The sequence below is a fragment of the Scleropages formosus genome, chromosome 20 (assembly GCF_900964775.1).
Source record: "Scleropages formosus chromosome 20, fSclFor1.1, whole genome shotgun sequence".
NCBI classification, from domain to species: domain Eukaryota; kingdom Metazoa; phylum Chordata; class Actinopteri; order Osteoglossiformes; family Osteoglossidae; genus Scleropages; species Scleropages formosus.
Genome location: NC_041825.1, coordinates 6,056,791 through 6,081,376, shown reverse-complemented (window position 1 = coordinate 6,081,376; position 24,586 = coordinate 6,056,791). Strand labels below are relative to the sequence as shown.

General features: G+C 40.1%; 3 protein-coding genes across 3 annotated transcripts in view; 2 read left to right on the top strand and 1 right to left on the bottom strand.

Annotated features, from left to right (window-relative positions):
• Positions 1-24,586, bottom strand: part of chlsn (cholesin) — a 71,950-nt gene that overhangs the window by 46,021 nt on the left and 1,343 nt on the right. Inside the window, exon 3 of the mRNA XM_018734955.2 lies at positions 23,932-24,084. Coding sequence (XP_018590471.1) covers positions 23,932-24,084 — 153 coding nt within the window. The remainder of the gene's footprint in view (positions 1-23,931; positions 24,085-24,586) is intronic.
• LOC108923917 (uncharacterized) lies at positions 1,024-6,272 on the top strand. The gene is made up of 2 exons (XM_018734954.2): positions 1,024-1,593; positions 4,459-6,272. Exons 1-2 carry the CDS (start codon positions 1,591-1,593, stop codon positions 5,449-5,451), a joined length of 996 nt encoding a protein of 331 aa, XP_018590470.2. The 5' UTR covers positions 1,024-1,590; the 3' UTR covers positions 5,452-6,272.
• gper1 (G protein-coupled estrogen receptor 1) lies at positions 12,615-13,786 on the top strand. The gene has a single exon (XM_018734952.1). It carries the CDS (start codon positions 12,621-12,623, stop codon positions 13,686-13,688), a length of 1,068 nt encoding a protein of 355 aa, XP_018590468.1. The 5' UTR covers positions 12,615-12,620; the 3' UTR covers positions 13,689-13,786.

Below are 24,586 nucleotides of genomic sequence, written 5' to 3'. Positions count from 1 at the left end.
TTACATTTATTAATTTAGCTTATGCTTTTATCTAAAGCAACTTACAATGTTAGATTACCTACAGTTACATTTACATTTATCCACTTAGCAGACAGTTTTCTCCAAAGCGACTGACAATGCATACTGTGTAGTGTTACTAGCCCACACACCTTATTCACCAAGGTGACTTACACTGCTAGATAAACTACTTACAATGGGTCACTCATCCATACTTCAGTGGAACACACTCTCGCTGTATCACTCACATACTAAGGGAGGAACCTGAACAGCATGTCTTTGGAAGTGGAAGGAAACCAGAGCACCCAGAGGAAACCCGCGTAGACACGGGGCAAACATGCAAACTCCACACAGACTGAGCAGGGATCGAATCCACCACATTCTCTCGCACCACCCAGGCGCTGTGAAACATCAGCGCTCCTCGCTGTAGCGCCGTGCCGCCCAGTTACTAACCCATTTACATAGGTGGGTAATTTTACTGGGCCAAATTTAGTTCTTTGCTCAAGGGTACTACAGCTTGAGGTAGGATTCAAACCAGCAACCTATAGGTCCAAAAGCAGCAGCTCTAAACTTACACTACCAGCAGGCCCCTTTAATGTTGTTCTGTTAAATTAAATGCATCTGGATGAATAACTATCCAACATGTTAAAATCCTTAAGTGTGTGAATATACATAGAAGTGCATACAAAGTGTTAGTGCAGAGGTGATACAAGGCAGTGCCTCTCTCCACACACACACACACACACACACACACACACACACACAAAGACTAGTCCTGCTGGGTAGGCGGACCCCGTACTGACACCACAGAGTGTCCATCAGCATTCACCACACCCTTTTTCTGAGTGCAGCAAACAGAAATCGGCAAGACTTCGTACTGCCTGCACAGAAAGTGAAAGAAAGTAGGAGACAGAAACTCAAGAATCCCGCACGACGCAGAAAAAGATAAGCATCAATTAAAATTCCTTTAACATCTATTAAACACACACACCTGGAGAAGACTGCAGTGCTCCATGCTCAGGCAAGTACAAAACACAAAACTGTGGGTATGGAAACAAGCCTCAATTGTTGATGCAAGTTTGGAAGACCATCATATGAACTTCCTGTTGCACGAGTGTGTCATTCTGGGGTTAGCAGAGAGGAAAATGGCTGGTTGGGGTTTATTATTACACTGTTTTTTTTTTATGCAAAAGGGTACATGTGCACACACAAAAAGTCTATCAATGTTCTGTAATCCAAAGTGTATTTTGAATGTACGTTTCTTAAACACAGCTTGAGTTTATTAAAGTTTTAAAGGCACTGGATTTCTTAGCACAGTTCATTATCACTTTGAAATAAACCCCAGAAGTAGCTTTCCCACATATCTCCAAAAACTTGGTACAGGAAGAGGAAACAATGTGGTAAGGAGATAAAGTAAAAACTGAAAAGTACACTGCTTGTGTGTAACGTTTCATAACAGGATCAGTACAGATTTTGAATTTAAGGTCTGTGCTGCGTTCCTGTGCCAGTTGACACGCCATTGGAGGAAGTGAGTGCTGACACACTGCGTGCGCTCTACACACCGTGGAAATCGAAACAAAGCTGAAAAACAAAATGGTAAGTAAAAGCGTTCATTCTTCTCTGACAAAAAGGGAAAAAGTCAATGAATAAGTAAACCATTACATTTTGAATTAAATGTATGACACCTGTGTACTGTCTTGCATCTTCGGAGATGTGCGCGATTGTGTGTATGTGCAAGCTTTAAGCATAGTCTGTAGAACAGATTTAAAACCTTGCATTTTATGCTTTAAAATTTCTGTTTACATTGAAAACTAAAAATCTGAAAAGTTTTTGCGTACGTGACAGCAGATGTCAAAGTAAATTTAAAGTGCTCCTAATCAAGCAGAACCAGATTAAGATTTGTTGTCATTCAGCAGCAGTTAGTCACACAGTTACATTTACTCATTTAGCTGACACTTTTCTCCAAAGCGACTTACAACGTTCAGTTATTGCACTACATTCGAATAGCGGCTTTTGTCATTTCTAAATATCATCTTCGTCGTCGTCGTCATCATCATCATCATCATCATCATCAGCAGCAGTGACTAATCCTCATGCTGAGCACCCGCATGTCAGGCAGGTTTACATTTCAACATCAGTCTCGTCAGACACACGACTTTTTGACAAAAATGAGATTACCATAAGCATAATGATACTGCTGTTGCTTTCAGATGTCTCCAAAACACTTTTAATATTCATTTTCAAATGAATGTTTTAAGTAAAACGTGTGCATGAGCAGTCAGCCGCCAGGACAACAGCTGACATCCACTCATGGGCAGAGCAGGAAAGAGTGGAAACATAACTTCATCTTTCTGACACAGTTACTGCTTTTCCTGGGGGGCAGCAAGTACTTCAGTGGTTCCTGCAGCTGCATTACACTTAAAGGATCCATCCAGGTTCAGTTCCCTGCTCCCACTGTACTAGTCTTCAAATACTTCAGATACCAGTACAAATAACTAAGCTGTATAAATGAGTAAATGAGTGAAAGTATATATTAGTTTACAAGTCAGTGTAAGTCCTACTGAATAAAGGCAACACTGCCACGAAAACACGGAAACAGAAATTTATGCAAAATCTGTTGGTATCATTCAGAGCTGTAAACATCCAGTGACCATGTAAGACAAATGACATGACGCATACCATAAATGTCACCAAACTACCACACTATCGTGTTATGATGACTAGGGAAAAGAATATGGCAGATAATTTTGTGCAGGAGGCGCCTGGGTGCTGGAAATGTAAGTGTCCAAATGTACCGCTAGCATTTCGCAGCTTTGTAGCAACATCACAACTGTCTTGAAAGAGATTTCCAAGCATTGACATTTATTTATTTAGCTGACACTTTTCTCCAAAGCAACTTACAATGTTAAGTTACAATTATTACAGTTACAAGCCTACAATTATTTACCCATCTATACAGCTGGGTAATTTTTACTGGAGCAATTTAGGGTAAGTACCTTGCTTAAGAGAACTGCAGCTACAGGTGGGGATCGAACCTGCAAAAATATTTTACGTCTTCCTTATAACCAACAACTGTCATTATGGCTCACATTTAATATTTTTCTTGCACATGTGAACAGTACCTGTGAATGTCAGTTATGTTTATGCAAGTTAACATCATATCACCTCATTGACCATATAATTATTTTATTCCTTTGAATACACTTCTTACAATACAAATATTTATTTAGCTGACACCATTACCCAATGAGACTAACAGTGTTATGGATAATAGACCTTAGAATGATCTATTGACTGGTACAGGAGAGCATTTTTACTGTATTCATTTGGGGTGTCTTGGAAAAAAAAGGTCCTACAGCAGGAGGTTTAAAAGCCACAAGGCCTAAACACTGATACTTTTCCACATTAAATGATCAATTTACAGAAGTGCTATTCCAGCATCAGCTGATCTCTAATACAGTGGAACCTCAGAACTCGAATGCTTCTGAATTCGAACGAGCTGTTTGAGGAAAAAAATGTCTCAGAACTTGAACGAAATTTCGGAACTCCAACTGATGAACCTTTCAGGCTAAAACCTGTTGGACACAGGGTGCGTATAACGCGTATGACTCGGTATGAACAAATCTTGCCCGAAAACTCGCGGAGTGAACACCTCGCCGAATTGTGCTGTGAATTTCCACGTTTTTGTGGTTTTTTTCTATCTTATATTAAATAAGCCATCATGGGTCCTAGGAAAGTTACTAGTGAAAGCAATCAGCCAAAAAGGAGAATAGTGAGAGCCACGATAGGGGTTAAAAAGGAAATGACTGAAAAACATGATAGAGGTGTTTGTGTGGTTGATCTGGCTGCACAGTATGGAATGCCTAAATTTACGATTTGCACTATATTGAAAAATAAAGAGACCATCAAAGCAGCTGATGTTGCTAAAAGAGTGAAATCTATTACAAAGCAAAGACCACAGGTAATTGATAAGGTTGTAAAAACTCCTGTTAATGTGGATAAATGAAAAACAGTTAGCTTGTGATAGTACATCAGAGGCAATAAAATGCGAAAAAGCAAGGATGCTGCATGCTTACCTCGTTAAAGACGCCCCTGGAACGAGTGATGATAGTGAGCCTTTCAAGGCTAGTAGGGGTGATTTGAGAAATTCAAGAAAAGAAGTGGCATTCATAGTGTGGTGAGGCTTCCAGTGCATCAGGTATGTATATATATAGGTTTAAATAGGCAATCATTTGAGGGTCTGGAACAGATTAATCCAATTTACATTATTTCTTATGGGAAATATTGATTCAGAACTCGAACGCCCTTCTGGAACGAATTAAGTTCGAGTTCTGAGGTTCCACTGTACAAAGAGCTCATACTCAACATTAGGTGGTGCTGTCTCAGAACTTACTGATGTCCATAAATAACACGAAGGAGGCCTTTTTGTTTCTCTCTGATGTTTTTTCTCTTTCCTCAAAGAAGGTACAAGGAACCAGTTCTACTGAGAACCTGCTTGTACTGGAGAAAATTGCAGCAAATGACATCACTTCAAGGGCAAACTACTGCTATGCCCTCTTCTGGTCCCTGGGCACAGCCACAGGGCTCTTCCTCTACTACAGCTTTATGAAGCGCTGCCGGCAGACCAAGGGCAACTGGACGTGGCGTGACACAGTCCTCTGCAACTACTGCATCTCCGAATTCTACATCCTGCTCTTCTCCATGTCCTCCCTGGTACACAGGCCCGACTACATGCACGTCACGAACATCAACTGCGCTGTGCTCTCCTTTGTCTTCAACTTGGCCTGCATCTGCGGAGAGTTCCTGCAGGTGCTCATGGCCCTCATCTTCGCATGTCACAAAGACCATTTCCCCCTCCAACGTTTCACGAGGGTCCAAGACCGGCCAATCGCAGCTGTGGGCGTGACATCCCTTCTCTCCCTGCTGCTCTGCGTGGTGTTGGCGGTACTGCGCGAACAGCAGCCGCTCCATGACTACACAGACTGCCAGCTGGACCCCTTCGATGCCCCGTACACCTATGACGTGGTCAAGATGACCATAGGATTCATCTTTCCCATTTTCCTCAAGCTAGTTCTCCTAGTCGTCTGGATTCTGAATGACCCCAGCTTCCTGTCAAGCCTTAAAGATAACCCCGTTTACCCTGCAGTTACCACGGTGACCTTTGCCTGCCGCCTATTCTACAATATCGTGCTGATGGACAGAGCGGCCATGAAGCCTGGAAAGCCCTCACTGTGGAAAGAGGCGCTAATGACCGTGGCGGAGTTTGTGCTCTTCTCGGGCAGCAGCATCTGCCTTGTCCTCGTTTTGTGTCTCCACGGGCCCTGCCGGGCAACCCTAAAAGAAACCGCGGGTCACCTGCAAAAATGTTGCAGTGGGATAGGTGGCCGGGATGCCAACCGCCGCGTCATGGCCACCCATATAGAGTTTCAGCAGACCGCAGTGACAGACAACTGAACGCTTCCCTCCGTTTAGCTTCCTCAACCACAGCAACAGCTCTTGGTGTTAAAACTCGCAAAGATTTGCTTTCATTAAATACTCAAGACCTTTGACATTGACCTCATATTTTAGCGGATCTAGCAATAAACAAATGCTAACGTTTTGCCGACTTTTTTTAACGTTTAAATAAACCGTTTGGTAGGTCTCAAACACCCTGATGCAAATATGACAAAGTTCCCATCCATGCTTTACTGAAAACAAGTAAAAAGCATGACTATCACAGTGTATCTGAAGAGAAACATCTGTAAGAGATGTTAAAATTATTACAGCTACGCAGAAAAAGGAGGAATATAGAGGTAGTTGATATAAAAATAAGATTCTTAATGCAACTTTTGACAGAATGTGAATGACTGAAGGTGACTTTTCACACAAGGGACCCTAGAAAAATCCATATATTTTTCCACCAACAGTTATTTCACTCTCAGACACCTTATCAGTCCGGGTGCTTCAGCATCCTCACACCGTTTAGGATTAACATGGAAATCGAAGGATAGAGCAAGGGGGATCCACTGCTACAGCGGTGCCCAGTGGGAACACACCAGCTGAAGGGTTACCGTAGGAAAAAAACCCTGTTAAACAGGACTATGACACTGTGCAGCTACATTTCATTCACTGCATTTAAGGCTTCTGACAAAATTCAGGAATGTTTAACACTTTAAGTGTATATTGTGTATTCAGAATTGTTCTGTACAATTTGCTCCTTCAGAGAACTAAAGGTTTTGTACTTTTGTGCTTTGAAGAACAGGAATAAAAAAAGCAATATGTGCAAACCTTGGTTCCCCATGTCATCAGTTTTCACTGTATTCTTTAAGTTTTTTTTTTTTTTTTATTTTAAACTGCAAAATGGCTGCAAGTAAACACATCCACTATGTGCAATACTGATTTAAAACCGTTGTATTTCATGGATATCAACATCATCTTCAACTTCAAACACATTGACTCCTTTTGAGTACATAAAATAGGTAAGATGAAAATCTGAGTCAAACAATAACCCTTCTCATTCTTCAGATCACCCGTCTGAGCAAAAACATTGTTTGCAAGAAGGACACTGCAGCTGTGAGTTAAACCGCGTCAGCTTATAATGAATTTTTATTTAAAAAAAAAAAAACTCATTTCAAGCATCTCCCGTACGAGACATACATTTACAATGAGACACAGGTCCACAACCCCCCCCATCCCCCAATTTTAAAGCTGTAAAGGCTCTTGAAAGAAAAACCAGAACAAAATGTGTGAGAAAAGAAGGAGAATCAGTCACCCCAGCATGAGAGTAGATACAAAAAAAGAGCTTTGCGACTAATATACTTGTAATTTACAGAACTTGAGCACAGTTAAGAACCTGCTGCACTTTGATACGCCGGCTCCTCATGTTAGAAACGTTCAAGTTGCGATGTCTGGAGATAAACAGGAAATATGCTTTCATTGTATTAACTGAATTTTCTTGTCCATTTCCTAAAATTTCTCTCTGTAGCGAAGTGAATGCCTTTTGTATTTAGGCAGTAAAATGTACCCAAATGGTTCAGGAGTGTGGGACTGGATTTATTCAACTCTCTCTCAGCATCAAGAGCTCCTGTCTGGGGATCATGACTGTTAACAAGATTTAGTTAATCAGCACTGAATAAGACTTTACCTACAGTTATTCAGAATTTTTCTTAAGAGGTTTAATTTTAATGCAACTCAAAGTTAAAAAGTCTTATGATGTATTTTAGCTTTATCCAAGATTTTTACAAAGCCTAACTCATGAAAACGTCAAATCTATATTGTTAAGTCATTGTGACATAGTGGTTAAAGTGTCACTAGACTTATGAACAGGTTTTTGGTCCCAGGATGAGGAACCAGTGTATATAAATACTGGGCTAAAACATCTTTAACTCCAGGAATGCACAAGAGATCCCATCTGAATGTTTTTGTTTGTAGCCTTTGGTTTCTAAAATGAATTGGCGGAATAGGAGACTCCTGGGAAAGGCGAAGGAGAAAGGGCGTGGACACGTGTGTTCAGAGTGCGTACTTCCTGGATTTACATGAGAGCACCATGGGAAGCTCTCCGGAGAGGATGGAACTCCTTCACCACACCTGGCACGTTCTTCCTCTCTCCACGGTCCTTAGCCTTCACTAGTCAATGATTACCCTGCATCCCAGGTGTCAACTGGACTATTACAGTGATGAAGACCTTTCATGATGAAGCAAAAATACCAGTCACCTCTATCATCTACAGTACATTGATTTTTCATAATCCAGAACTAGTTTTTAAATCTAAAGCTCAGTTTTAACAGGGGACGGAAAACACAAGGTTTTGTCCCAGATGACAACCAGTCCCGAGTCCAAACTCATTAATTTAATGAAGCTGATGATAATAACATGAGTGCTAGAGTCATAACAGAAAATAAATAAAAGTAGTCGTGAATTATTTGAACATTCTGGAAGCAGTCATTTGAAACCCTTGAGAGGTTTCACAAGCCTAGTGTGAAACCCCATATGAACAATCAATGAAATAGTCGAGGTAAAACCTAGAGAAGCATAATACAAAAATTAAATCTGCTTAAATTCATTTAGATGAAAGAGCAACACAACGACCACACATCCACCACGGAAAATCTCTTAACGGATAATCTGGCAGGAAAATAACTGTACGGATATTATTCCCAGCTCTGGTGAGCAGAGATACACAAAAGAGAAGGAAAGCAATGCACTCACGCCATATTTCGTACGTGCCATAAAGAGCCACGTGTTACACGTGAATTGTACAAACAAGGTACTCTTAGGGTTTCAGACAGCAATGTACCTGAATGCAACAGTTATTTCAAAGTCAATGGTGGACATCCTGCTGGATGCAGGTTCACTTTGTCCCAGCTAACTGAGGTAAAACACTATACACATCAACCAGATGTCTGCAGCTGTCATGTTCCGACCATGAAATTAACGGCATATTCATGAGGCAAGAGACTCTGTTGGGGCCTAAAGACGTCTTTTCCCAGCAGGTAAGACAGCATACTGCTGAGAACCAGCGGCACTGCAGGTGAGACGTAAAGCAGGTGGCCCAAGAAAGGGCATCAGTGAGCGGCCCGATGAGGCCGACTGTTCAGTGTAAGAAGCCGCAGACAGCAGGACAGCGCGAACTCTAAACACACCCTGCTCTGCGCACTGTCATGCAGACCAAACTCCACATGCGGGATGGAACAGAACACAGATGCATGCGACGGGATTGCTCTGGTTCAGCTTTACAAACACCGGCATCCTCGTCTTTGGATGTGGAAATACTTATTTTAGTTTTTCAGAACTGCTTCAATGCACTGGATCAAAAAAAACTGCACACACCATGTTTCAAATGATTCATTTCTACCATCAGTACCTTGAGCGATGAAAATTAAATCCTTTCCAGTGCACAGAAGTGGATTAACTGATTTAGGCTTTAGTTTAGCAGGCAGTAAAGTTAAAATATGAGTGATAATATCAGCAAGGCTCTGTCGTAATTCAATTACACCAACAGTTAGTTTATCTTCATATAGGAAGTAGACAAACAGGAGCATTCATCTAAATTGTTCTGTGATAAATGATTTCATTAAAAAGATGAAAATCCAGGTATATACAGACAAAACTATAAAACACAGGACTGCTCAGAAACATAATCAAATTACTATGTCCTGCTTAACATCTGAGATAAACACTCAGTTAATAAAAAGCACTGAAGCTGTATTTGTATAAACATTCAAGGTGAAATATACAATTATACTAAAGCTTTTAAATGCTAAAATAAGACTGAACAGCTGTCACATATTTGAGAGCTCATTATCATCCTTGTCAGTCAGTATATTTCCTACTATCGATTAGCTGTCTCCCCAACACCCCATGTGTTAGAAACTTTAAACTTCACATAAGTTGTTGTAAAGACTTTTTGAATATTCTTAATAATAAATAAGTGATTTTTTTTTTTAGCTGTCATTTATACTGCAATTCAAAAAACTAAGGTAATTCAAAAATATCTGCAATAATGTTTTAACGTCTTTATAAAAACATTGCAGATACTTGACTGACCTTAGCATATGCATATATACATCTTTTTAATAAACAGCCCTCAATTTAAATAGTCCTCAAATTTCCTGTGAACATTAACTTATTCCTAAGATTCTCAGTTACCAAACAGAAATTTGGATACAACGATCCAGCACTTAAATACATTTCAGTGAGCAAGGGGCTTAAGAATAAACGCAGCGAGTCGATTGCTTGTGTTCACACTTAAGTACGTCAGTGAAAACTACCCAGGGGACCGCTTCTGACCTGCACTGTAGTGCCTTGCAACCGACACGGTCACACCAAGAGTCGGCCGTTGATAGACGAGCCGTCACTCACGCGCCGCTTTCATTACTGCGCATCTAGGCATAGCTACGTTCCTTTTAAGTCTCTATGAACGCAGGGGGAGATGGAGTGACCTGGGGTAGAGCGGGGTGGGGTGGGGGGTGGGTCTGCACTCTGCGTCCCTCCTCTGTGCAGTTGGGCTGGGTGGAACAGCAGGTGGCAGAGGACAAACAGCGGGAGACACAGCAGGGAGAAGAGAAGCCACAGGGAGAGCAGGAGACACAGCTGCCTGCTGCAGATGGGAAATAGCAACTCGGTGCCACTGCGCTGACTGCTCCTGGGACAAAAAGACAAGCAGACCCACAAGAGCTCACCGGAGAAGTAAGAGTTCCCTCCTTTCCACTTTGCGCCAGGGTGAGCTTCAGCCTCTCACTAGCATTGAACTCTCTGTAGTAGTTTTTAAATAAAGTGCGCATTTTTAGATGCGCTACAGGAAGGCCATGTGAGGGCCACACATTGACACCTGAGGACATCAGCCGATGGCAGGAAGTCTATTTCAAGGAAAAGGAAGGTTAATAAAATAGGCTCCAGTAAACAAAATGTCAAGGTGTATAAATACCGGTTCAATGGTTTAGGATAAAAGCCAAGTTTCTTGACAGATGGGTGATAATCTACATCCTCTAACCAATAGGGCACTGACAGCAGGGTGAAATACAACATACAGCATCTATAGACTTTTGGTAGAAAATCTGCTTTTTAAAAAGCAGATGTTTCATTTAACTTAAATAAGCAAAAGTGACTTGGATCGTGACTGTGCAAGTACTTATATTTCATAGAGATAATTCTGTGGATTTATCTGTTCCACAAGTCTAAGTCTTTCATTTTAATTCTATACAATTTTCATGTAAAATAATAAACAGTTATTGTAATCGCAACACTTATCTGCTTATGCCATCACACTTATAACTTTGTTTTAATGAATCATGGAAACATACTGGAGAGCACACAATCATTCAATGTGTGACAGAGGAAACAACACTGATGTGGAGAACCTCTCCTTCCTCAAAACGACAACATTCAGATAAGTTGAGATGATCCCTTCATAATAATACATCCAAGTGACACAAGCTTAATATATACTTTTCACATTTTTATAAACACAAAAGCAATAACACAAATTGCATTTCTTTTATGCTTTTTTCCTATATTTATGAAAAAATAACCAAACTGAATAAACAGAATGAGACGAGTAAAATATTATGTTGTTATATTTACCTGTTTCATATCATGTAAAAATATATAGCTAACGTGACTGGAAATGTGCATCAGTATTACAAACAAAAACAGTTCGGACCTCCCTGTCCTCCTTGTGTGTCAGCAAGCAGGTGATCAAACTCAAAGAATTGCGGGTCCCATGACCTTCACTGCGACAGATGACATCCAGCAACATTTCCATTAATTAACATTATTGCTGTAATGAACATTGTTTTTATATTGTAAATGTGCAGGTAAACTACATGTAACAACAGAACTGCAGATGTTAAAGCACCTTACTTTATAAACCAAACAGGAAAGATTTATTCTACACTACGTGGGAATTTAATTCCAAGATCAGTTAAAGATTTTTTTTTTTTTTTTAAAAAAAGTACTAAGTGTCTTTATATTTTTGGACATTGTATTTTAAGTTGTTTAATCACCATATAGTGGTGCCAATAAAAAGATTATTTTTTGAAATCCCAATAAAAGAAACATTGTTAAGAGGTTTTAACAAAAATATGGCTTTCACAGAACTGTTCTGAGAATGAAAGAGAAGTATATTTATCCAATCCAATGAGTCCCTGCATTTTTTAAGCACTCAATTATTACATTAAGACAGTCTTACACAAGAGACTGCAAATTGGAGGGACAGCTCAGGCTGCTTCAATGCATCTGTTTAAGTTCCTGGTTAGCATTTTAAAAGGTACTTCATTCTGTGTGGCTAAATAAAAGCAGGTGTTCACAGCGCTTCCCCCTTGAAAACACCATTAATTACACTCCAGTAAGCCGGCAGATCTTTACTAACAAACAAACGAATCCAAAATCAGCAACACAGGCTGCTCACGGGCCTTTCTGTCAACTTTTGTTCTCCATGCTGACCAATAGATCCAAAACAATTTAGCGTGAAACAAACGAGCACAGAAGACCAGACAAAGGACTAGCACAGGTTTCATCCCTACTTCCCCATACATTGAACAAGGCAAGATGAAAATGAACTCTTATAAGAAAGAAAGCTTAAAGGAACCCAAACAGAAAACAGATAAATTTAAGAGAGAGGGGGAGGTAAGAAGAAGGGGAGAAAAAAAAAAAAAAAAAAAAATCAGCACTAGAGTATTTACGGGCAGTTCACTTTGATCTTATTCTTGAATGACTTTCTTTTCCTTTCCTCTTCCCAGGTTGTGTCTTATTGTTAAAGGCAGTGGGCGCATACTAACTGACAAATGGACTGGGATCCACTTTTTGAATTATGATATGTGAGAGGGGAGGAAACGCTCCAGAACAGCACTACCTTTGACCCAGTGAATCCAGCAGCGAGTCTTTGGACTTAACAGTAACTGACCATGGAAATACTCCTCTGCAAAGTGTTCTATCCCTTTATCAATAGACAAACCAAAATATGAAAATGGGATTAAGCAATTCATAAAAAAGGCAACAGATTAATTGCAAAATGGAAACACTGCTTAGGTGAGAGGCCTTTTAAAGACAAGAATGTGGAATTTATAAACCTCAAAAGATGTTTGAAAAAGTCTGAGCTACGTGACCGATCATTTCAGGCTGAGAAAACAAGGGGAGCGGCCAGCATGGATGTACAGGGTTCCTCTACAATTTCCTTTTGTGAAAATGGCACAGAGCAACTGAAAGCTTCCTCCTCCAATTGCAGTGGAACCATTCTGGCAGATGACATGGACACCTACCAATTCTACATTGTAGGTCTTTTCCTCTCCTGCCTTTACACCATCTTCCTATTTCCTATTGGCTTCATCGGAAACATCCTCATACTGGTGGTCAACCTCAACCATAGAGACAGGATGACCATCCCAGACCTGTACTTTGTAAACCTGGCAGTGGCTGACCTCATTCTGGTCGCCGACTCACTGATCGAGGTCTTCAACCTGAACGAGAAGTACTACGATATCGCTATCCTTTGCACTTTCATGTCACTCTTCCTCCAGGTCAATATGTACAGCAGCATTTTCTTCTTGACGTGGATGAGTTTTGACCGCTATGTGGCCTTGGCCAGCACTATGAGCACCAGCCCCCTTCGGACCATAGAACACGCAAAACTCAGTTGCATCCTCATCTGGGGCGCCTCAATTCTTGCAACTCTACTGCCCTTCACCATAGTGCAGATACAGCACAGAGGTGAGGTGAACTTCTGCTTTGCAAATGTCTTTGAGATCCAGTGGCTAGAGGTGACCATTGGTTTCTTGGTGCCCTTTTCAGTCATTGGCCTGTGCTACTCGCTCATTGTTCGCACCCTGATGCGGGCACAGAAGCATCGAGGACTGTGGCCCAGAAGGCAGAAGGCGCTTCGTATGATCGTAGTTGTGGTGCTCGTCTTTTTCATCTGTTGGTTACCTGAGAATGTCTTCATTAGCATCCAGCTTCTGCAGGGCACTGCCAACCCTTCTCGACGAAATGCAACCACACTGTGGCATGACTATCCACTGACTGGCCACATCGTCAACCTGGCTGCCTTCTCCAACAGTTGCTTAAACCCCATCATCTACAGCTTTCTGGGGGAAACCTTCAGGGATAAGGTGCGCCTTTATGTCAAAGGGAAGGCCAGCTGGTCTGCGCTCTACAGACTTTGCCAACACACTTTGGATTTACAAATACCTATAAGGAATGATGCGTCAGAGGTATAATGTCTGAAAAGCACTGGGAAGTTTCTATTAAGTCATGCTGAATACATGGCCAGTGGAAAAAACACAAGGTCCAGAATGTACCAACATGAGCTTAACTGTAAAAAAAAAATAAAAAAAGCCTCATTTTTAACTTCTTAGACTGAAAAAACAACAGACTCTAATCAGAAATAGAACAGAAAAGCAGAGGCCTGCAGTTAAGCCATGTTTTTCAACATGTGGCAGCATGCCATAATAACATACTGCATTATTAGTCATTGCTATTACTACTACTGTTTTAACAGATTTATTCAACAAACATATAAATAAGAAACTGTCATCAAAATATTTCACATAAACATACGATTCAATATGAAATAAACTTAAAAAAAAAAAAAATCATACAACTGCCTCTTGTGCAATTTTGAAAGTGTATTCCTACTGAAACCCATTTCCCAAGCTGTAATTTAACTTGTAATAATTCATACACAGTTGACTCTGAAGCTTCTTGCACTGAGTGGCCAGAAAAATGCCACATTTTTACAATATCTCCTTTCAGGGTGTCTAGGGAGCCATGCTATGTTAACAGATAACAAAAATAAGCAGTTCCAGTCTATTCCTGCTTTTCAGACAGTCTTCTTAGAAGTATGTGGCCTGAGGCTGTAGTGGAGGGTTACAGACTAACATTATAAAAGTCAGGATTCAAAGAAAAATGTTAATACAACAAACCTGTTCAGCAAAGAAGAGACAAACCAATGGCCATTACACCACTTTCCAGTTATGATTCTCATTTGGCTGCATTCACATTTATTCATGTAGGAGACGCTTTTCTCCGAAGCAATGTAAATTTCAGAGAAAAACAAGAGTGCATTAAATCAACAGAAGTTGACCCAGATTTTAATTGACTCAACTGCCTGAAAGTACTTTTAATACCCTGAAACCCAGTGTCCCCCAACAGACATGTGAATGACTTCATGAACACAATTTCAGCTGCAAAATACCACAACAGTCTTGATCATCTTGCAATTTCATGTGATAGCAAAGACGCCTTCCACATCTGCAAAAACACATAAGTATGACAGAGAATGGAAAATAATAAAAGAAAGCAAACAACAAACTGCTCACACAGTACTAGATATACACAAAATATTCCATTCAAGCTGACAGTCATGGTAACATCAGACCTTGTGGCAACTCCACCTCCTCCACCAGAGATCACTCCACAGAGGAATATTTTCTGAGTGCCTGGGCTTTATGATTACGCACAGTATTAAAACAGGTGGTCAGTTATGTGTGCATGGCAAACAACAGTACATTTAGCAGAGATGCCCATGATTTAAAGAAAAAAAAAATTCTAACTATTTCTACCCGTTGCCCTTGCGGTTTCTAAAAAAGCAAAATAGAACTACAAAAGCAATAATAAAAATTTATGTTTGTGGGAAGAAAAATTGCAAAGAATGTAGTAGTAACATTTAAACAAAAATAAATTACTGTTCAGGACCAAAATGCATCCTCTGGAAAGCAAGAGCTGTATTAAAAATAAATATTGAAGACCAATACAGTCAGTTATACATGTGGTACAGTGATTAAATCAAAAACAGCCCTGAAATTCTGAATGATTTCCATGTGTACTTTGAATCAAAAGATGAGGCACTATGTGAAATGCTTGCAAAGAGCAGGTAAGACTTTCTAAACATTAGACAAATAAAAACCCTCTCATAAGCAAGTAGCTGTTACACACACTCCCACCATTTACTTTACTATAACTATTCAAAAGCACAAAGATTTTCAATTCTAGCTGGAATGACAACCCCTCCCACCCCCACTCAGAACTGCTGAATCTCTCTCAACATTCAGGAAGGGCCTGAAAATACCACTCTTTCAGGTTCACTTGTTCATTCATCTCCCATGTCCTCCATAAACATGCACTATGTTTTCTGTTTTAAAAAAAATAAAAAACATCTATATGGAGCTAGTTGTGTGATGTATACTGATTTATAGGGCGCTATGAGACAAACTTTGTAATTTTCTGAACTGTACATCGCTTTGGAGAAAAGCACTTGCTAAATTAATAAATGGAAATGTATTAAGCTGATGCCTTTGTCCAGGGTGACTTAAAATGAGACACATTACTCTAAACTACTTAAGTTACTTACCCATCCACATAAGAGAGGAGTGTACCTCCACACACTCTCACTCGAACACCAAGGGTAACTCAAGAGTCACTAATACACCTGAAATACGTCTTTGGACTGCGGAGGAACCTGGGGCATCCAGAGAAAACCCACACTAACATGGAGAGAACATGCACACTCCACAGAGACTGAGCAGGGATCAAACCCATGTCCAACAGCACAGCCCAGGATGAGACAGACACCTACACTATCCGCTACATCTCCATGCTGCCCATTACTTTTAATAAAGGTGCACTGACTACCATAAGACTTAATGGCAAAGCCAAAAAAAAAAAAAATCCAGTTACAGTTTTCACAGAGACCTTATCAAAGGAAAAACAGTCCAAATGCACATTGTTTTGCATGTTGCATAACATCTATTTTAAAAAATGCATCTGTTACACGAGCCTGTTCTCAAAGTACTAAATTAGCTCCACAGCAGAGCCCCTGACGAGTTGATTGTTTACGTAGCTTACAATATCTGCTTTAAATCAGCAGTGAAATACTGTTCTCCTGCCACATTTCCTGTGCAATGCTCTCCAATTACCTAAGACACAAACCAGGTTTTATATTCATCTTCTCTATCATGCGAACATAACGTGCAAACATAAAACCATTTTGAAAAAGTCACACTGCAGCAAAAAGAGTGTGATGTCGTCGTGTCATTTACCCATAGACCACTTGAATACTATTCACAGTTACAATACGCCATTCCCAAAAGATTTATTTTTATTGATTAAGAGACTATTTTATATCATTCCATGTACCCCACAAAAAGTTTAACAATGGCACAAACAAATATAAAACGCTAAACTCAACTCGGACATACGGCAGTTTTAAAGATACAATATACAGTAAAAATCTAACATCTCAGAATGCTATTTTCCCAAAAAAATTCCACCAAACATCATTAAATTACAAGTGATCATTCCCCTTTTCCTTTTTAGAAGGCTCCAGAATAATTACTGCAGTTATCATGCAAAGCCAGCTACATTAGCACAACTTCCACAACTTAGGCTGTGTTTTACAGGACTCCAATAACTGGTTTAAGATATTGTACATGTCCATTTCACATATTGTACTGTACTGAGCGGAAAAATAACGCTCAGAAATTGTGTAGCACGTACTTTTCGATCAAAGCAGAATGTACACAACACCATCAGGTACCATGTATGTAGGCTACCATGGCTGCAGCAGTGGCTCATGGGTGCTGAGCGGTCTGGGAAACACAGGGCTGAAGCCACAAATTGTTTTTCCAGCTGTGACATCCCAGCCTGGGAAATGAGTGCACAGCGTTACTCACATAACTGAAGAATTGGGGAAAATGTCAAACTTGTAACAGCACAGTCAGGCAGATGCTGTCATTCCAGCATCTCTGCAGATAATTTCCAGACTTCATTTGTTCAGGAAATAAATTATTACAAACTGAAAGTGCTGAGCTCTATGTTTCAATACTTTCTTCGAGATCTGAAGTCAATCTTTGTGTTGCAATACACTGCAGAAATACTTTTGCTTTCTTTTTCTCATGAATACACACAGTAATGAAGAAATTCAAAACAAACAATTGTCTGAGTGCAGACAAACCACGTGCCACTGGGTCTTTTAAAAACAGGAACAATCTCACTGGCATCACAGTCCTGAAATACTGACTCTTCCCCACTAAAGGTGGTCCTTGACTTACGACATACGCGACTGAGGATGACCAATACTCACAACGACCTTCCCGTCATGACGTCACTTATATATCCGAGTGGTTTGTATAACACTGTATAAAGGGATTTTTGACTTGCATGGAAATCAACTTATAATGAGGCTAGGGCTACGGAACCTTAGTGTAAATCGAAGACCACCTGTACACATTTCATACTGAACAGTGAAGTCTTGTCAGTATGCAGCTGTGAGCTGCAGCAGCCCTCTGGTGATGAACCAAACAGATCTTGAGTAAGGAGGTGCAGCCACTCACTCATGGCAGGAGACACGGCTAGGACACACTGGGATTAAACATTTACACACAAACTCTTCAGTCTCCAACTATACGCTACTATGCAATGAAATTTTTTTGCCCCCCTTTCCCCCAGAATAAGCCCAATAAGAGCTTCCTTTAAAAAAAAAAAAAAAAAAAAAGGGGGGGAATAAAATGTAATTGTAAGAAATATGAAATCAAAAATAAAAACAGTAATCCCTATAAGAGGGCAAATTTACTGATTTAACTGCTGCTAGGTTAGGCTATTGATCTCAGCACGACCCCATTTCTATACTTTCTCAGAACAATGTCCCATAGTTACAGTCAATACTTCACTGATTACCTCTGATGAATCAGTGAATGCACAGAAACTAAGCAACTGCTGTGATGGAAACAAAAAAATCTGTCTGCACAGCATCTATCAGGCTTTTAAACAGCGGTTTTGATTAAAAAAAATCTGCCAGATGGCTCTTTGGATAAAGGTTAGTTCATTCACATTTACTGTCAAGTTCAAATGTGATGTCGCAAAATTCATTTCAGTTTTCAGTACAAGAGCTAAAAATACATTAAACTGCAACTTTTGTCCAATGGAAATCATGATGTAAAAACCTCTGCCGCATAACGTTGTTTTTGGAGGATTTTAATAAGAAAGATTTTGAAATGTATTAAAAAGGAGGAAATGCTAATGGACCCCAGCCAATGTCATACAGCTCAAACCAACTAAAGCAAGAAGATGAGGGAGACAGGAGACCAAAGGGCTCCAGCAGGAAATGTGATGAGCCATTCTCCCTGCTTTGACATAAAGATCCTTCCTTGCTGCACATCACCGTAATTACACTCTAAACCAGTACTTGTGATACAAATCAGTACCCTTTCATTTCCCGTTTTGTCACCACAACACAAACTTATGCGTATTAAATACCATACGAAGAGAATATGACAACACTCATCCTTCAGATGAAGGATTTTGCTGTACAAGTTCCCAGACAGCATCTCTGCAGCCACATAGATTATTGATCTGAACCAAAGCTGTACTTCCATTTAACAAAAAAAGGCTGAAACGCTTCAGAGGAGTGAGGACAGTGCCCTGTGTTAAAGGAAACGTAAACGACAGACATTTAATATTTATTTTTAAGCATCGAGAGCAATTAAAGAGAGTGACACCAACAATGTGGTCTGGTAAGGGTGCTAAATAATGTATATGACCTATGATTACATTTGCAAATTGAAAGCCAGGTTTTAGTGCGGTAGATATTCACCTTTGCAGCACCTTTTAGAGAAGTAAGCTTTGGAAAAGGATTACATGTATCTGGCTGAGAAAGGATAAAATAACTGTCCAAAGCACTTCTCTGGGGGCGCCCAAAATATTTAAATAAATTAAAAAAAAAAAAGTTCCTGCTAACCTGTGTCAAATGCCATAACAGAGTAAGGACGTTTAACACTTATTTAGAAAACAAATTCATTGCAAACTCTAAAATGGACAAAGAATGGGTCAAATGGAAATTGCCTCTTAAGAGCAAAATGAGAAAAAAATCCTGACATTCACACTGCGATCAATCACATTAAAAGAGCACTCTCTGTCATTTGTGAAAAGAATTAGCCTGAAGCACAGTGAGGCAAAACCATTTTCCTGTTAATTACATAAATCAAGGTGAACATTGTCACAGACGGGAACAGAACTGTGACTTTATGTGCACAGTAAAACATAACTGCTTACAAAAGATGACCCCTTGGCTGACTACAATGAATGAATATAAGGAACACACAGCAGTGCTCCTTACAGACATGTGCTGTATGTCTCCAAGCAACGGTTAAACAAACAGCACAGGCTCCGCAACACTTAAACACATGAATAGGAATGTACCCACACCTGTACCAGCTCAAAGTGTCTGCTGCACCAAAGTGCTGTAATGTGCGTCGTTTCTTTAACGCTTCTACACACTTTTTTTTTTTACCCTTGTATAAGGCTATCGCTGAGAGTCACCTTGGAGAGAACTGTTAGCTACATAAAAGCACAAAAAAATTCAATTAAAAAAAAAAAAAATCACTGACACAACATAACTGTGATTCAGAGTCAGAATATCCCCCAGAAAGTTAAGAAACAGATTGGTACAATGAAGTGTACTAAACCACTGAAATATTTTAAATTTAAAAAATTATAAAATCATATTTTACAATTTCACCCTGCTCAGTATAAGTGTTAAAAAAAAAAAAAAAAAAAAAAAATCCTTCTTAGCCACTGCTTCATATACAAAGAAACTACAGATATATAGTTTTGTGGGGAATACAGCACTACTGTTCTGAACCCTCCTTAACAAAAACTGAAAACATTATGTAAAAGCCCTACTGTGCACAGAGACAAAGTTACCATACTCAAAAGATTTTTGGATGTCAGATTGTATGAAATACTCATTTCTTTACATATGAGGAATATAAAAATTGCAGTATCTAATGGTTAGATTATTACCATGATGTATTTACAGGCTTTGTAAATGGAAAATAATTCCTATCTAGTAAACCATTTTGTAAACCTCTAACCCTAAACACTGTGGAAGAACCAAGCAAAGGTCTATGTATCACTAAGTCAAGAGCTGATAAACCTAAGAGCTTCATCATTGTCTTTGAACATAGTCCCATCTAGTGGTGACACACAATGAGGCTGTGCTGCATACATGTCTCTTATTTACCAGCGACTCTCTTAGTCAACCCCCCACCTCCTTGTGGTAGAGAGTCGGGCAACCACGAGTCATGAGCTAATGGGGGCTCTGCACATCCAGAGGACTAATCATCCTCTAGAGGTTACCTTCACAATTCCTAGAACTCTAAAATGTAAAGAAGTCCTGTCCACAGACGCGACTAAAGGAACCATGGGACAAGCACCCGATTCCTCTTTGTATGAACGTCAACACTCTGCCAGATCCTTCAAATCCAAGGCCGGACGATCTCTCCATATCCACTGGCACCACCCCGAGATATACCATTCAATCAAGTCTGAGGAGAAGAAAGTGGAGATAAAGAAGAAAAGCTTTGACAAGGAGGATGATGAACTGTCTGAAATCGCTGGTATCGAACTTCAAATAAGGAAACATCATGAAGGGAAAGTTCGAAACGTCAATGTTCTGATACATAAACAATGGCCGCAACAGACAGTAGATTCCATCAAGAAAGTATGGCGGAAACATCAGTACAAATAGATACTCGAGGCTCTACAAGAAGGCGGCTCGGCGCTTGAGGATGAGCACCAAACTTCCCACCCACTCCACGGCAGAAAGTCTCCATCTCTGGAGAAGCCAGCCACCATACTGCTCGAAGAAGAGAACAAGTTGAAGAATGTAGCCCAATGGCTGCAGGATTTTATACCATATGATAATCTAAATCCTGCCTTTCAACCTCTATATAGCCATATATCCACCTTGGATATAGAAGAGACAGCCAGAGATGTCAACTGATGTATTGAACAATTGCTTGATACCATAATTGCCCCGAGGAAGCGTAAAGCCAACGAGTGGAGGAAGACATATCCACCGACAGGGAAATCAAGCAGGGGAAAAGGCGCAGATACAATGGCCACCAGAAGAGCCCTTAGGCATATCCACTATGCAAAAATCTATATATAAAGAACAGGAAGAGAGCCGCAGATGTTACCCTCGCGGACGAGTGGGATAAGGAGATGGCTGCTACAGTATCAGACGAAGACAAACTCGTATACTGGAGAGGGGTACTAGAGGAAAATAAAATCAATGACCCAAGGCCCCTGGTGAAATCAGGAACAACATATTACGATATGCTTAACCCCATTACTGTATAAGAAGTAGGAGCGATGGTTAAGAGCTTGTGCTACAACAAGGCTCCAGGACCAGATGGGCTACTTAATGGATCTATCAAAGCCATCAACGCTTAAAACCTGTGCCTTCTGTTTAATGGAATCCTAGTGTCAGAGACAGTTCCTGAAAATTTTACATCTTGCAGGACAACCCTGATCCCAAAAACATCTACACCTGCGGATGCGACAGAATTTAGACCAATTTCTGTGAGGAATGGGCTGGGTAGGTTATACCATAAAATTCTAGCGAGGCGTATATCAACATACACACAACCAAATATGGTACAAAAGGGTTTTCGAAATATAGACTGATGCAATGCTAAGATCATGATCCTTAATTCCATCATAGATGACACAAAGAAGAATCACCAGGACTTAGCGACTTGTTTCGTCGACCTGCGTAAAGCATTCGACCCTGTAGCCCATGACTCCATAATCAGAAGTGTCATAGCTGCAGGGGTGCCAGAATATATCTGCAGGTGCCTGAAACAATACTACTTGTCTGGAACAACCGAGCTACTTGGACAGAAAATCCGGATAGCAAACGGAGCCAAACAAGGAGATCCATTGAGCCCTCTATTGTTTAACTGCGTGCTGGATGAAGCCATCGAGAAAGTCCACCGCCTTAATAGTGATTATAAGCTAAAAGACTTCAAATATAAAGCCTTGGCCTTCGCAGACGATATGGTGCTCATAGCGAGCTAAGAGATTGGACTTCAAAACCAACTTAACACCTTGCTAGAATGCTTGGCGTTTTCTGGCTTGACACCCAATGCCAACAAATGTGCCACTACAGATCATTGGTGACCCAAGACATAAAACTTGGTACTGCTGTCCAGAGGCTGTAGCATACATACGGCAGGAACAGGTGCCATCTATAGACATTGTGAGCACCTATAAATACCTCGGGATATATTTTAGTGCCCAAGGTAGACACCACTCAGATCATGAGGCCCTAGATACTATCTCGAATAACCTGAAGAAAGCCCCGTTAAAACCACAACAGCGAATGTTCCTGTTAAGAACTTTCTTACTCCTAGAGTCCAGTATCAACTGGTCCTCGGAAGAGTTACTGTGAAGATATTGAACAAATTCAACAGTATCATTACGGGTTTCATAAGAGCGGCACCGAGGCTACCTCACGACACCCCAAAAAGATTCTTCTATAGTAATATAATAGATGGAGGACTGGGTGTGCCGAACCTGCGAACACAAGTTCCATAGCTTAGATACAACAGGTGCAGAACCTGAAGAGGATCCCGGGAGAAGATACATATAACATCACCAATACATACAAATTCACCACCAGGTTACAAAAGGACTTAAAGTTGATGGAGCAAGGTGGAATGACAAACAACAAGGCATCCTATAGGAGTTACTAGGCAGAACAGCTTCACACCAGTCGGGATGGCATGGGTTTCAAGAACATAAGCCAATGCCCACAGGACAGTTTCTGGGATGGAAATGGGACGACATTATCATCAGGCGCAAATTATATCAAAGCCATAAAGGTAAGAGGTAACCTATCCAAAGGCTGGGGAAAGCCATCATGGAGACCCAAAAACTTACATACGGGTACTGTCAGACTCTTAATGACAAAAATTCCTAGCCCGAATGGTCAATAATTTGACTGTTTAAAGCGCAATCGGCACGCAAAAAGTAGGTAGGAGGTTGAGGCTCTTCTTGCTAAGCATGCCTCTCCAGTTGAAGACTAGTGCTCCTACATAGACCTCCAGTTTGCTTTTGTCACCAGCAACTTCTCTTGCTTTTTCTATGACCAGTGTTCTCTCACATTTAGCATCTGCTGTAATAGTAGTATCTATAATTTTCAAAAGAGGTTTACTTATTCCATGCAATCACCCCGTTAGACAAATTCCTGTTTTGAGGTATCAGATTAACATTATTTCTGGAATGCTGTTCCACTTCACAACAACCAATATTTTCTCAATTTAAGAGACCTCTAAGAATCAGTATGTCACTTGCTGTGATTTTCACATGTGGCCCTCAAACCATTTCACAATAGTAATTGTGGCCTTTGGCCAAAAGAATGGTTGGACACCCCTGAGATAAATAGTAAACAGTAATATTAAAAATGTTGTTCAATTGTGACATTAGACTGACATTAATAAAGAATCTTTCACGGTTATAACCAAAAAAAATAAATTCACATATTCATGTGCTAATGATGAGATGCAGAAAAGCATACTGCTGCATTTACCTCTTCACTGAGAGCAAAAACCTAAAGACTCTTTCTCTATCATGGTACTGTCAAAACACTAATACCACTCTTTCCTTATTTTGAGGTACCTCTGTTTCATGAATCTTCAGTTCCTTTTCCACTTTGGTTTTTGCACTTTCTGCTTCTAGACACTTTTTTGATTTCTTCTTGGTCTTCACTTCTGTGACCTCTTCACATACTTGTCTGCTTTTTGATTTATGAACAACAGGTGCCACAGTCTCCTACAAATTGAACAATAATGATTTGTTACCAAGCAATTTTTGTGCTGCTATAACTAAATTAGTCCTGCACAGACTGTCATAACTTATTTCCCTTAACCTTTACAAAAAAAGTGTTTCAGTTATCAACAGTTATTTCGCTGATGACTTTATCCAAAGCAATTTACAATGTCAGGCTCTTTCAGTATGTCATTTCTTATAATCGAAGATTAAATGACTGCTGTTAAACACAAGATCAACCAAGGTCATGACACAAGTTAAGAGAACAATAACAATATTAATGTTTTATAAATATGCATAAAACATACTGCAACCATTTCATACTACTGTCTGTTTTGGTTCCTTCACTAGAATAGCACAAATGTGCCTAATTTGCTGACTCAAAAGCAAATATTAAAACATACATAAGGAATCAATTACTAACAATTTCTTTCTTGTTGATCATTGTTTCCTTATGATAAGACCTGAGGAGGCCAACCGGCCGCCATACAAGCACCTCAGGCTG

Excerpts from the sequence above, each read along its gene's own strand:
- gper1 (XM_018734952.1), top strand. The coding sequence starts at position 12,621 with ATGGATGTACAGGGTTCCTCTACAATTTCCTTTTGTGAAAATGGCACA.